This window comes from Esox lucius, chromosome 23, assembly GCF_011004845.1.
Source record: "Esox lucius isolate fEsoLuc1 chromosome 23, fEsoLuc1.pri, whole genome shotgun sequence".
Lineage (NCBI taxonomy): Eukaryota > Metazoa > Chordata > Actinopteri > Esociformes > Esocidae > Esox > Esox lucius.
In genome coordinates this window covers 16,231,291-16,245,773 of record NC_047591.1, presented here as the reverse complement: position 1 = coordinate 16,245,773, position 14,483 = coordinate 16,231,291, and the positions used below count along the sequence as shown (strand labels likewise).

At 38.9% G+C, this 14,483-nt stretch overlaps 1 protein-coding gene across 2 annotated transcripts in view; it reads left to right on the top strand.

The window, feature by feature from the left end:
• Positions 1–10,041, top strand: part of LOC105020378 (voltage-dependent calcium channel subunit alpha-2/delta-1) — a 101,986-nt gene extending 91,945 nt beyond the window's left edge. For both annotated transcript variants that reach the window (XM_010887361.4, XM_010887362.3), the window contains 4 exons: positions 119–236; positions 2,450–2,562; positions 4,096–4,178; positions 5,505–10,041. In XM_010887361.4, coding sequence (XP_010885663.1) covers positions 119–236; positions 2,450–2,562; positions 4,096–4,178; positions 5,505–5,627 — 437 coding nt within the window. In that variant the 3' untranslated portion in view covers positions 5,628–10,041. The remainder of the gene's footprint in view (positions 1–118; positions 237–2,449; positions 2,563–4,095; positions 4,179–5,504) is intronic.
• The last annotated feature ends 4,442 nt before the right edge of the window (positions 10,042–14,483 follow it).

The following is a 14,483-nucleotide window of genomic DNA, read 5'->3' as shown; positions in this document are numbered from 1 at the left end:
ATTTACTTAGGAATTTACTAAGGAATTTACTGAGAAATTACATTGTTTTCAAATATGTTTTCAAAGTAGATCAATTTCTGTGTTTTGCATGAATGCATTCATAATGTGTGTTCAACAGCCGACATTGAAGTTGAGATACCCGACAAGGAGAGCTGTATTACAGAGCAGACTCAATACTTTTTTGACAACGACAACAAGTCCTTCAGTGGAACGCTCGAGTGTGAAAACTGCTCCAGGTGAGTGTAACTGCAAACTCCTTTAAAAACTTTACGTCCCTCTTTAGTGGAACAAAAGGTTTTTTTGGTAGGCGCTACCTGAAGAACATAACATCCCATTGTAGATTGCATAATATTTTGTTATGGCTTTCCTAAACCTAGTCTTGCATGTCTATATTTCCAAGTCTCTTCACACCTGTAGTCTAAAAAGCTTCCCAGAACTGAACTCTTGTCCGGGTCACCGTAAGACATTAGCAACAGCTCAGGACCGCTGGCCACAAGGGGCCCCTGAAACCCAATAAATCTTTTGTTATTATAAAAATTTAAAATAAATGCGAACTCCGTTATGGTCGCAGTTTTCTACTGAGAGTAAGAACATTTTAATATACCAGTTGAAATATGGTTGTACAGTTCACGCAGGTTATGTCCGTCACTTGCTTACTGGCTTATGTACATATTGTGGATTTAGCCTGATATCTAAACTTCGTATTAGTAGTAATGTATAATTACAGCCAGGCAGTCCCTGACTTCCAGTGGGCCCCCTGTGGTTTTTGTTAGTTTTTCACACTAAGATATCGTGTTAACATAGCATCAGTCATAGCAAAATGTATGACACCGACCCTGATAAAACCAAGAGCGAAGTACAACTATACCTAAAATAATATTTGTGACTCAAAGGTAAAAGGCTGAATAACTAACTGATTGCTAGCAAGCCTGCACCAAAGCAGCTGTGCAGATTCAAGGCAGTGGAATGCTTGACCCACAGATGGAATTCCTGACCAGCATTACCTCTGCCAGTTTTCTTCCACTTATAGGGCTTATTTAAGGATTGGGTGAAATGGCACCCTATTTAATACATTTTTGTGGAAGGTGAAGGTATAATTTGACAAATGTGTAATTTTGGTTGTTACAGATCATTAGCTGTGTTTATACCGATTATATTTTTGCTTTAACAACACTGTCGGTGATTTGGACTTGACTGTATGCAGTGCACTTCTGACCAGGCTGCCAGGCACAGTGGGTTGAAAGTTGTTAGCAAACAAATGTATAGGAATCCCTGAAATCAATACAGGCTCCTTCATTCTCTCTACCCCATCATAGACAAATCACTCCAGATAGCGTCTTCACATTGGCTGTTTAACTCTTAAGAGCTTTTGCTACATTGTGTTGGTGTATGCTGCTGGTACTATTGCACTCAACTAGGGGGAAAAATGGCACTCAAAGGACAAAATGGCCTCCCCGGGGACCGAGAATGGTAGTAAAACTGCACATACCATTAAGGTGAGGTAGAGTCACCATGCTGAAAGGCAGACCACCATCTTGGTGGTGCGTGTTTGCTGTTTTAAGGCCCCCTCGTGCTGTCGTGGTGGTGCGTGTTTGCTGTTTTAAGGCCCCCTCGTGCTGTCTAATGGGGTGCCTGCCGCACTGTGTTGCTGCGCGTTAGCCTCACACACGTCGCCGTTTAACAACCGCCATAAAAACCAATGCCCATTTTTGTCTAAACTCTAAACAGACGGCACGTGTTTCAGCTATGTTCTTCTGTGGTCTCAGGCCGTTGTAATTTAGGACTAAAGCTTGAACCTTATATAAAGCAGACAATGCTGTCTGCACACTTAACCTTCATGGTTGAATGCGGCTTCTGTTCGGTCAATAGACTCAACTCACTCAGTTCTTAATTGATTCAGGCACTGTTTTACCTAAAATTAGGGATGCACTGATATTTCAGTCGGTACCGAGCCAAAAACCTAATAATTGGCATTGACCAAATGCTTCACATTTTCTCCTGGAATCACTATAGGACAGTCAGATTCTGTTCAGCTCGCGAGTCAGACAGACACAAGTGCTATTGCCTCTGTTATCACTAACTTCCTTTCAGGCACAACTGAACGTTTTCCGGTCTGTGCAATTTTGGCTTAGAGTAGACTCAGGTGAGGTCTTTTGTAAAGTGAGCAGCCATGTACTAGCCTCACACAGCCGACTGATCCCGCAAGCTTACTTTATCGTTAAACAGGTATCAGTCTGGTCCGGCTGTGATTCAAACTGTTTGGACATGGGTGTTTCCGACGGGTGTTGTGAGAAGTTCATTTGAATGTGATTGAATCGAACCTTAACTAATCAAGCCAACAACTCACACGACGTAGTGCGGAAGCGCCATAATTCACTACAACAAACGGCACTGTACCTGCGAGGCAGTGCCTCACGTTGTCTCTTCTGTGTCTCGTTTCTGACTCCAGGCTTTTTCATGCTGAGAAACTGGGGAAGACCAACCTGGTGTTCATCATTGTCGATAACAAGCTCTCCTGCTTGTCTTGTGATGACGAGCCCCTGACACAGGCTGAGCAGGAATGTATCCTTTAAGAACGTGGTCAAATATCTCACTAAAGCCTGATGTAATATGTGGTCACTAAGGCACCATGAAGAATCCCATGCAGGCGGCTCCTGTACACACAGCTCCGGAAAGAATTAAGAGACCACTGCACCTTTTTCTTGCCTTTACAAAAAAATCAGAAAGGAAGGTTTTGAGTGAGAAACAGAAGGGGGGAAATTAAGAGACCACTGCAAATTGAACGCTTCTGTTCTTCACTCAAAACCTTTCTTTTCAACTTTTTTGGAAAGGAATGTAAAAGGTGCAGTGGTGTTTTTTCCAGAGCTGTATGTAATATTTGGTTGGGTGTAATAGGTGTTTTGCTTAGGACAGATAAAAAATATCTTGTAGACTTAACCCACTCAGTGGGGAGTTAGTGTGTTTGGCTTTGCCAGATAGCTAGCCCACACGCAATCACATGGACGATGGGTCAGTGAACCACACAGCACTGTGAAGTATCCAAACCAGCCTTTCCGTTCCACCTGCCTGGGTTTCTGCAATGTGGACTGCGGTGTGATATTGGGCCGAGGGTGTCTGAGGATACAGCTCGTCTTGTGGTTTGACTGCTGCCTGCTACTGATGTGTGGTGGTCTTTTCAGGCACTGCACATACCTTATGGCTGTCAAAGCATCACCCACATGCGTGCTACGATCCAGCAAGGGGAAACCTGTGTGATACTTAATTTTACGCAGGAAGCACGGTCCAGATTGACATTTTGACAACCCCTGCAACCATATAGATAGCAGATAATATTAATCCTGGACTAGTGGTCTTTATTGCTACTTGTGGAAGTTCCCAATTATCTGCCTATTTATCCAGTGCACTCTTAAAATAACGCATAACTCTATCATTTTAACATTCAATTGTTCAAAGCTGTAAAGTTGGAAATGTATGTTGTACAGGGTTTTTCTATTTCAATGACAGTTATTCTCCATGTTCTTAATTCCTACTGTACAGTCAGAGTATAGTGTATTTTTCATAATCCCCAGCAGGATGAGAAATTGATCTTTGGCAAAATTAAGTCTTACAGTAGACATTTGTACCCAGCCTCAGCCTCTACTGGCTTGTTGTTTGACAGATGATCGCAAAGGGCTTATGCACTCTGAAAGGCTTACATACAAATCCTGAATATCCCCTTTAACCAATCAATGCTGTGGCACGTTATGGAAGAAGCTTAATTAAATTTCCGCCTCAATCCAACAAAGCAACCCTGAATGTGCTTGAAAAGACGCTTTTTGATTTGCTCCCAAAAATACTTTTTTTATTCCTATGTTTTCTGAAAGTGTCTGTTCCCAATTGTTCTTTCAGAGATGAATGTTATGGCTTAATATTGAATTTGCAATTGGCAATTTAGCAGTTGCTTTTATCCACGTTTATCCAAGCCTACGCACTGTGACATTGGTTCTGTGTGTAAGGCTCTCATGTGGGAAACCCACAGGCGTAACAGTGGTGATGCAAGAACTATATTCTGACCAGATGAGCTACCACAACAATTTCCTGAATGGGTTGATGTAGCTTCAGGACCAGACCCATGTGAGTTGGCTAAAAAACCAAGGTACCGGAAAGGTCCAAAACTGTGTTTCGACAACAACACTGGGGTAAGTCAGCATTGTTTTATATCTTATCTTCTATGTTACCTAATCAAATATAACTTCACAAACACAAACAAAAAACACTAAAAGTTTTCTGCAATGCATGTGCTTTTCTCTTGTGCCTGATTTTATTCCATTAAATGGCTGCCTGTCATCTCTCTTCCCCCAGTCTTTGGGATACTACTTTATGTACAACAAAATAAATTGCAATTGGCTGGTACTGCCTATGACAAACTACACTGTATGGATCAACAGTAACTGTATACAGAGACAAATCTTTTGGGGATTACTGTTTCACTGTGATGTTAACTTCATACACACAAACACACATGCTTAGTTTTATAATGATGTTAACTTCTTACTCATACTCTCTTTCTAATACGCAAACACAAACACACACAAACATTTCATCCTATCTGTATTCTTCTCGGTTTCTATCAGTTAATCCTTAAAAGGTTCTGAGTTTTCGCCGTTATTGTGCCCATGCAATTTGCACATTGACTTTCTAACTGCTAACTGTGGAATGTTGGCTGCATGAATTTCTCTTTCTCTTGTTTTCTCTCTGTTTGTTTCCTGCTCTTTTATTGGCTGTTGATGGTTAGGATGAGCACATGTGCCGGACGAGCGCAGGCTCTCCATTGGCTTCCTCTCCGCTCATGTTACTGCTGCCACTATTCATGTGCTGTCTCGGGTCAGTCCCATCAAGCACTTGCAGTCTTGCTTTCTGTCTCTCGCTCTTGCTCTTCTCTCTCACTTTCTCTTTCTGTTTCATTATACCCATCTATCTCTCATACCATTTCTGACTGTAATGCTCTTATTTTGTGACGTACTCTTTCTATCTGTTCATCTCCCTTTATCTGTCATGTTGGTCTACAGAGATCTGTTTATTAATCTAGATGCTAGGTAACACAGTCCGTTACTCTTGCTTACACCCACTCAAAAATGGAAGTATCAGTGTGTACTTAAAAGGGTAGAAATACATAAAGATTTGGAAGTTCCCAATTACATTCAAGAATTTTAAATATGTTGTCAGGTAGATGGGTTATTTTGGAGAAGATACATTTTTGTGAATTTGGAATTGTACGCTTTTATTTCAACCTTAAGGAACATGGAATCAACTTTTCATGCGTTGCGTTTCTATTTTTGTTCTGTATCGTTCCGTGGGCATGTAAGACAGACGGAGCTGTTCCACCTCTATTTAGCTTATTACCTTTAAGTTGTCATTACATCAGGATTAGGTGGTCATAAACTTGGCTGTGTCTGTCACTTGTCCCCACCCCATACACATATGTCACGTATCTTTCTCCTCCCACTTTGTTGCCGGGGAAACAGGAGGATGAATATGACTGTGGCGGGGCGTCCGCTCTGAGGCCCTCCGTTTTGGCCTTGGTGCTGCTCCAACTAGCCCTACTCTGGCTCCTGACCGGTTCGACGCATCACACCATCCCCTCGTGACCTCTGATGATTCCACTTGCCCCCCCAGTGACTAGCATGCAATGGCAATTCAAGACGCCCATCGCCAAAAGAAATCCTGACGGTTCATCTTTTTTGATAATTGCCTTTTTCAAGGAATTTTGTTAAATGTCTTTACCTGGGGGAAGGTGAAATTGAAGAAGGTGAACCTCAGCCAGATGTTTAAAGAACGATGAGCGAGAACTCACCCCTGACCCTTGACTTCTCCCTGCCAACCATCTGAGCTGAGGGGGATTGCAGTAATTATTCATTGGTGAACTTCGACCTTTGTTTGGCTCGATGACAACAACCCTCTGAAGGCTACAGGTTGGACTACCTTACAGTGCCAGGGAGAAAGTGGATGGACTGCTTTTTGCTTTAGGTTATTTTCGGGATTTGTGATTTGCACTTTGAAAGAGAACGCCATCGATTTATATTTAACACTGTAAGATACAGTGCTGCCCTCCACAACCATACTGTTGTGTTCTTCACAAATTATTATTTTCAAAGTGTTTTGCGGTGGCTTGTTACTTAGTTTTTGAAATGTGTTTATTTTAGTTGAGGTTGTATTAAAAAACTGAAATTTTTGTAAGGAAGAACAGTTTTTTTACAGGTGTGTTGTTGGAATTACTCTGCTTGTTTCAACCTCCTTTAAAAAAGTAGCATTATTCAACAGTCCTCAGTGAAAGGTGACTGAAGGATTGATAGTTATGCAACGCCTATATTTTCTCACTGCTGTCATTCATCAATGTTATGTGAACAAATTAACCATTTTAATCTCCACTCATGATGGATATATTCAATTCTGTTTGCGGTGAACTGCTCTCCCCTAACCCTGAAAACAACATTTCACGTCAGGTCCTACCGTCTTGTTGTCCTGCCTATCTGATCTTACTGTTGTTGCCAAAATTTTCAGCTGACAATCAGTGCCCTGGCCTCTAGTGGGCGCTCACTGGTCAAATCTTTAGTGCCATGTTATTTGAGCCGGACAACCCCTTTTGCGCTATGTGCTTTACTGTGTGGCAACTGACAAGGGCATCACTCACGCTCTGTGTGATCTTTCTTTTATTGCCCGTTGTTTTTTTTGTTTTTTTTTGTTTTGTTTATTGATTTCAATGGATCATAGCATTGGATATACAATAAAATGAACTAGGAGGGACGTAGAAAATGTAGGCTGTGATACATGATAGTATATTTGTGCTACTGTGTCTGTTATTTATTTGAAGGCTTTTGCATACAATACTCATTCTTCAGGGAATTTCCCCTTGAAATAGAAATCACATCAAGATTTAGTGAGAAATCTAAAGAAATCTCTCCACTCTTAATTCATTCATATCTATTTGGATATCAGTCCTGTTGTTAGTTATTCATTTTGGTGTGCCTTGGGGTTGTTTCTAAATAACTACATGAACCAGAATTGTTCAGACATATATACAATATGTAGTGTCTAGTCGTTTTTCATCATCCAGAGACTGAATCCGGAATATTGTCTGTCTGAGAGCATTACACTATGATCTACATCTGCTAACTCATTCCTCTATAACAACAGCTGGGTTAAATCATGAAATTAGTCCTTTTTGATATTTTAAGTAGAGATTGTGCCCCAAGGTTCATTTTTAAAATTGTGTGGAATTAAATTAAGTGCCCTTTAACTTATAGCCCTATATACAATATATACCTTTTCTATATATGAATAAAATCTGCTTAAGTTCTCAACACCGTCATATTGTATTGCATTGCGAAAGTAGTTCCTAAATGTTGTTTATTTGATTTTATCAGTTTTTCATTTTAAGCTTAAAGAACTGTCCCTTATTACAGTGTAACATATACTGTTATTCTGGTTTTATTATGGTGAAACCATGTTATTGACAAATCATTTTGTAAAAGCAGTTAAGCTGGTTCTACAGTTTTTTACAAAATGTTCTGGTGTTTTATGTTGGAAAACGGAGTGGGTAAAGTATAATCAAGTCAACACTGTAACGATAAATACACGGACTAGTAATTAAAAAATTTGGAAAGCTTGCATTCGATTGGCCTCCTCTGTGGCAACTAACCATCCTCCGTTCCTACTTAAAGTTAACCCATTTTTGCATGTGGCCTTATTTTCACACTTTTTTTGTACAAAACTGTAATAACCTGTTAGAATATGCTCAAACCAATCCAAGCCAATAGAATCACATTAGGTCCATCTACATTGATTACACATTTTTCTTTCAAGTGACATTACCAAATAGATTCCTATTTTGTGGATCCCTCCCCCGCCAATAAAATTAATGCCATAACTACAGAAGGAAACTAAATCATGTGATGTTCTATTGCACTATAAAGCAGGGCTCTTCAACTCCAGTCCAGAAGAGTCAAATTTGGTCTGAACTGATGTTCGATGTCACAAAACAGAAATGTTTTGGCGCTCCAGGTGCAATATTAAATAGTCCCCCATTAATAGTTGACCCTTGTAAAGGACGACGGCAATGATTCTTCAACTGAACTGTATTTGAGAATACTTCATTCTTGCTTCACCGAATAATTATCTTCTAAAGTTCAATAATTTTTGTTACAATTATGTATACAATGTCATTTTATCTATTCAAAATCTTCTGCCATTGATTGCGACAAGTGAGTTTCATCATGTAGTCAACCATTTTATACGGTAGCTAGTCCACATCAGTCCACATCGAATCATTGAATAGTGGAATAACTTGAAGTAAAAGGAAAAGTTTAATAATTGAACATTGTGACAAACTTTTGTTATTGCGATGCAAGAACATAGACAATTCCTTTCTAAAGTGATTGTATTTGTTATTTTTTATTACAGGAGGATATGCTGTGTCATTTGAATTTTGAATTATGTGTGTCATACAGTTGAGCATGTTCATCAGGATCTTGATCTCATTTAATGGTCTTGTGTTGTCTTATTTCATAATGTGAATACAGAAGTATTTTGGCCATGAAATTTACCTGAATGACCATTTTACAAAGAGGATCCATATTAATATTGACAATCACTAACCAAGACAAATATTATATATGAAGACGCAAACAACTGCCAAACCAGTATTTTAATGGAGCCATGAGGTGATGTCAGAGAAATGCATGCATAAGTTCCTTTAAAGTGCCAGTAAACGTGACAAATTGTATTATGTTCATATATGTTGGTCAATTATCATCTTAATCCCCCATCAAGATAGCTTTATTAACATTTCATGTAGTTCAGCTGATGCTAGGTAACTGCACTTTATCCTCATTAATATGCATTAAACTTAGATGTCACACACAAACATGACACACAGAAACTGTAAAACACTAAAACATGTTGCCACTGATCTTACCAACAGCAGTGAATCCATGAACAGGGCAAAACATGGGTAAGCCTTAAGTAGCCTTTTCCCCAGATTAGAGCTGTACCAGCAAATTTATTTTCATCCAGCCAATGTAGTGCTAATTGTATAAGTACCTACATTTGTAGCTAATGCAAGCTAGCGTTACCTTCTTATGTAGCAGGTAATAGCAACAACTTTAGCTAGCACTTAGCAACTTCAGTGTACAATACTAGTTAGTCAGCTATGCAAAAAGACAAAAAAAGAAACTGAACTTGCTTTGAGATTTGCACAAACTGCTTAAATGTATAATGCGGCTCTAATGACTGGCGGGTCCTGTTGCAGAGTTAGTTTAACAGACAGAGCTACCTGTCAAACAGCTTGGAACACAGTCTGGCGGTATATTTATATAACTGTCTGGGGAGAAATGGTCGCTGTGCACCCGGCTCCTCATTTAAATGTTTTTTTGCATGCTTGCCATGGCTCTCTGCAAATGTAATCCGTTAGGATTTCCGTTACGTTTTTGAGGAAATGTATTAATGATAAAGTATATTGTAATAAGCTTTGGGACAAATCTGACTACGACGGTATGGAAGATGTCAACGGAAAGTGCGGCATGATGCAGAAAGAGGTCATTTGCATTTAGATTTTGGGTGGAAAATTCAGTGACGAAAATCAATATTTATTTACCTTTATTTGAACCCTGTGAAACACTTTTGTTGACTACAAGAAATGTAGATTTAATTCCATTAGCTACAATAGCCTGTGTTCTATCAAGGTCATTTAGCATCCAGAGGCCGGTGCCCTTGGTCAACCCCAATGAAGACTGCTTTTTCAATAAGAATGGCCTTTCGGCATGTCAACAAACAGAACAGCACGTCTTAATTTCTTATTCTGCCTTTGAGAGTCAGTGTAGTTGTTTTGATAGTAGTGGGTCCTGGTCTAAAACCAGAGTGAAACCTGTTCAAAATGCAATTTTCTGCTAAAAAGGTATGTAACTTTTAATTTACCAGTGCCTCCTGGATTTTAACAAGGGATGACCATTTAAAGTTAGGACGATAGTCAAGGCTTCTAGTGTCCTCAACCTTATCCAGTGGGTTCAAATTCACAAATTCATGTAAGATTAGATATATGCATTAAAGCTCCAGAGATAATTTGATCAGCTATAACCAATAACCCTGTATCTAGCTTGTTAGCTCCTATGGTTTTCTTAGTGTTTATAACTAGCAAGGAATCGAGGACTTCTTTTTCAGTGAAAAGACCCAGTGAAAACCCTTGACCCTAAAAATCAATAATTCCCTATATAGTACCCTATAATTTTTTTTCTTCTGTTATTTGGGGTAGGTATAGTTTTTTTTTCTTTTCTGTAGTTCACCTGCTGCAGTAAAGTGGTCATTATATGCATCAGCAATTGCATTTTGATCAGTAATTGGTAGAGTCCAATAAAATCTGTTGTGGCACTGTTCAGGGTTTTTACTGTTTTCCAGAATTTGGAAGGACATCCATTACAGACAGATAGCGTATTTACAGGGTAGTCTGCTTTTGCTTCTCTAGTAAGTTGTGTATATACAGGTTTCTCAATGTTTCAAAATGTTGCCAGTCCAAGCTAGCATATTTTATTTATCTAGCAGTTGCCCTCCGCACCTTTATTTTACGAATAGCATCAGATATTTCAGAATTAAACCAGAGATTGGATCTAGAGGCATTATTTTCTGCTATAGAGGTAAAAACACTAGTCAGTAACTGTAGAGCTACTTATGCCTCTGGAATGGCTGAAATTCAGTCAAGATCACTTTGGGAGAAGTTACTCAAATGTCTAGAATTTTGTTTAGTAATTAAACATGGTTTTTCCTTCGGAATTCTCTAATGCATACAATCAGCAATGTTCGCTGATATCTTGGGGAAATACACTGCTTGCCATATTTCATGTTTCTGGAACATTTGTCAATATATAATCAGTCAATGTAGACATCATAACTCCTTTAAATTTGGCAGTACCTGGGAGATAAGCTGGGTTAAGTTTAGGGTAAAAACAACTCCTAAATACATTGTGCTTCCTGCGATTCCCAGTCTTGTTTAAAATCACCAAAGATAATCACTTCATTTGATAAAAATATAGCCAATTGGTCCCTTAGGTGATTTAGCATTCCTTTCTTAGCATATGGTGGGCGATATACTTGTAATATTACAATTGTTTCCTAATAAAGTAGTTAAAGCTAGAAATTCATCTTCCTTATGAATACAGACAGACTTAAGGGGATATAATTTTTTTCCACCTTTTCCCAACCTATAAATACATTTTACCCATCTAGTGCAATATCTGCAACGTTTGTATTCTTAAATAACAGTTTCAGATCAATTATTCTGGATTAGATTGAGATATTAAAATATTAATGAAGTCCATCTTCAACTACAAACTCTTTACATTTAGGTGTAAAAACCCAAAACCCTTGGAGTTTTTGAAAGTATGTGAACTGTCATCATAAGCAAGATTGCTAATAGAGTTTATATTTATTATGCAACTTGTGTGACTCAACTGTATGGGGACTAGATTATTGCTTTCAAAACCTCTGTTTATGCTAGCATGTATTAACACGATAGTCAGATATAATACTACTGATAGTATAAGCTAACATAATTATTTGTACAAAATAAGATTACTTCATTTACATAATCCCTCTCAAGGCAGAGGTAGAGCAATGGGACTGCAAGTTGAAGTCATTGGCAACCTTAGCAGAGGTTGCTTAGACCAGGCACTTCCTTAAGGCTGCCTCTTAGTGTTTAGATCAAATCCAGGCACCCAGGTGATTTGGGTGGATACCATATAAAAGGAAATTTGCGACTGAGTCAGTTCCATAGAATTATGCTTTAACCAGTTCTGAGTTGCCTTTCATGATGTTTTTTGATTCCACGTGGATGGCAGTAGAATCAGTTTGTGAGTGTTTGTGTAGAACGTCAGGGATCAATGCAATAATTTCCTTTTTTAGCACAGTGCACAGAGATTTTTCTAACAATGCTACTGCATAAAAAATGGCCGGAGATGGACTTGACTCCACATTTCCTCATCTAGGTTTGAGCAAGGCCTTCCCTCCCCTGAAGTTCTGGAACGTGGCACGTGTTTTGGTGACGACGACGGCGAGATAGGTGCAAACCCGTCGGTAAGCTTTAGCTGCTATTGAGAAGGAACAATAATCCGACTCCCTCTTTGTAAATTTATGATAACTTTATAGCACTTCCCCTACGACGCAGGGCCGCAACATCCATAGCTGATGTTGCGAGTAAAGCTGAATAAACCTGAGACACCAGAGGCACAAAATGCGGAAAGTGCTCTGTGTCACCGCCAACATTGGGGGGGGTCCTCTGTTTGCAGCATTGAACAGCCCATCCTGATACAGTCGTGTTGTCCGGTCAAAATTGTTTCTAAAGCTTCCTGGGTGCGGGTAATGTCCTTGAAGACTTTAGAACACTCATTCAAGTGAAGTACATTTAACAACTCAGTCATTTTCTTCAGTTACTAGTTCTGACGGGATTTCTCAAAGTTTTTTTTATGTCCAATTCATCCTTCACAACAACTATGAACATATCACTGTTGTTGCATTTTATTGCTGTATTCGTGTCTAAATTCAATGATTCATCTAAAGATGAGCAGAGTCAATATCAGCTCTTTTTCTTTGCCCTGAAATTTCAACAAAAAATTAACTAGATAAAATTAATAGATGTCTTGTTGTTTCAAAAGTAAATACAAGTAAAATCCAAGTGAATCCATACAAATATACAAAGGTTTTAAATATTATTTTTAATGGTTCCTCAAATAACTTTTTGAACAACGTTTTTGAGTTGATGAGGAACTATTAAAAGGAGTTCCCTGAAATACTTTTGGGCATTTTCCTTGAAACCTGAAGGGTCCCCCGCAGCTTCAGTGTGCAGGATCATCCAAGATACTTTGTAGCCATAATTGACCCATCAAAGTCCTGAAACAGATTTTTAAGAGAATTGCGAAATTTGATTCACTGGCCCTTTAAACAGAGAGGTATATGACCACATAGTCAATTCAGTGTGGAAACCTCATGATTATGCTGTGTGGTCTTCACTGTCACCGAATTTCACTCTTCTGCCTCTGTAGTGATCATTATAACTGCATATATTATAATTAAAAAGCGTTTTCACATCCCACCCAACACATCTGACCCCAGTCTTAAGCTATGATTATTTGCCAATAGGTTGTTATATGGTTGAACTGTCTGCCATTTTGGGTCCCTCCTGTGTTGGTTGCTTTAATGTAGTTTTTTACTCTGGCAAAAAAAATACTAATGTGGTCAAACTATGTTACATACTGGTTTTAAAGATTTGTAATATCTACACTCAAGAATATCAAGTGCCATAGGACTATCTTTCTCTGTTTGCAGGGAAACCTATTACTAACGTTTATGCAACTTAGAAAATTAAATAACTGCTTGTCTCCTGTCTATTTTCCAAGTGCTGCACGATACTGTCTGGATATCTGTGGGGGACAATAAGGTTGTGGGGAGATGTTAAGTTCCAGATTTTAATAATTGTAATATCTACTAACACTCAAGAATATCAAGTGCCATAGGACTCTTCTTCTCTGTTTGCAGGGAAACCTATTAACGTTTATGCAACCTAGATTTGAATAAATGCTAATCAAGTATCTATTTTACCTGTGCTGCATGATGATGCCCGGATATCAGTAGGGTCAGTGAGACAAAATATCTTGTGTGCTCCTGCTTCTTTGTTTAACGTTGGGAAGCTTAGTTCCCTGGGTCTGTGGCATTTGTTAATGATATGATAACCATACAGCTTTTACTGCCTTTCTCTTGGGGAGACAGCATTTGTTACCGCCCAGGTCTGACCTGGCAGTTGGAGTGTCTAAAATGCAGCGCTAAGGCATCCGATTGAATTAAACCTTTTGTCAATCCATCATCTTCTTTTAGCCAATTCAATGTTACAGTAGCTGTGTATCATGTTGTTATCAAAACAGTAAAAAGAAAACTGCAGTGCCCCTCTCTGTAACAGGTTATTACATTCAAGACCAGACTGGATCTTTAGAAAATGTTGGGTTATTCCATGCCACTTTTTCAGTGCTAAAATCAGATGCTGTCACCTCAGGAATAACATGTTAGCAAAGTGATTTGAAGTGTTTTGGATGCTGTCTGTATTCTGTGTGGATTGTGTGGGGTTCATGCTTTTCTATACTACTTTATTGAGAATGCTCAGTGTGTGTTGTTAAGTGTTCAATTCCTGCCGATCTATTGCAGACTTTTTGGCCCACCCATCAGTATCTTTCTGACCACAGTTTAATGTCAGGCCATTGGTTGATTCATACACCCTTTTGGCAGGCTATGGGTGGGCCTCTGTCAATCTCCTTTGATTGTTCTTTGACATGTTACACTTGTAAAACTTGACTCGCCCCAAATCAGTCATGTATAAGTGTATACATCACTGTTGCTATTCTTGGACGGAAAGAAATAAACAGTAATGTTCATAATCATGGAAAATGTGTTTTTTATTGTGCAAATACAGT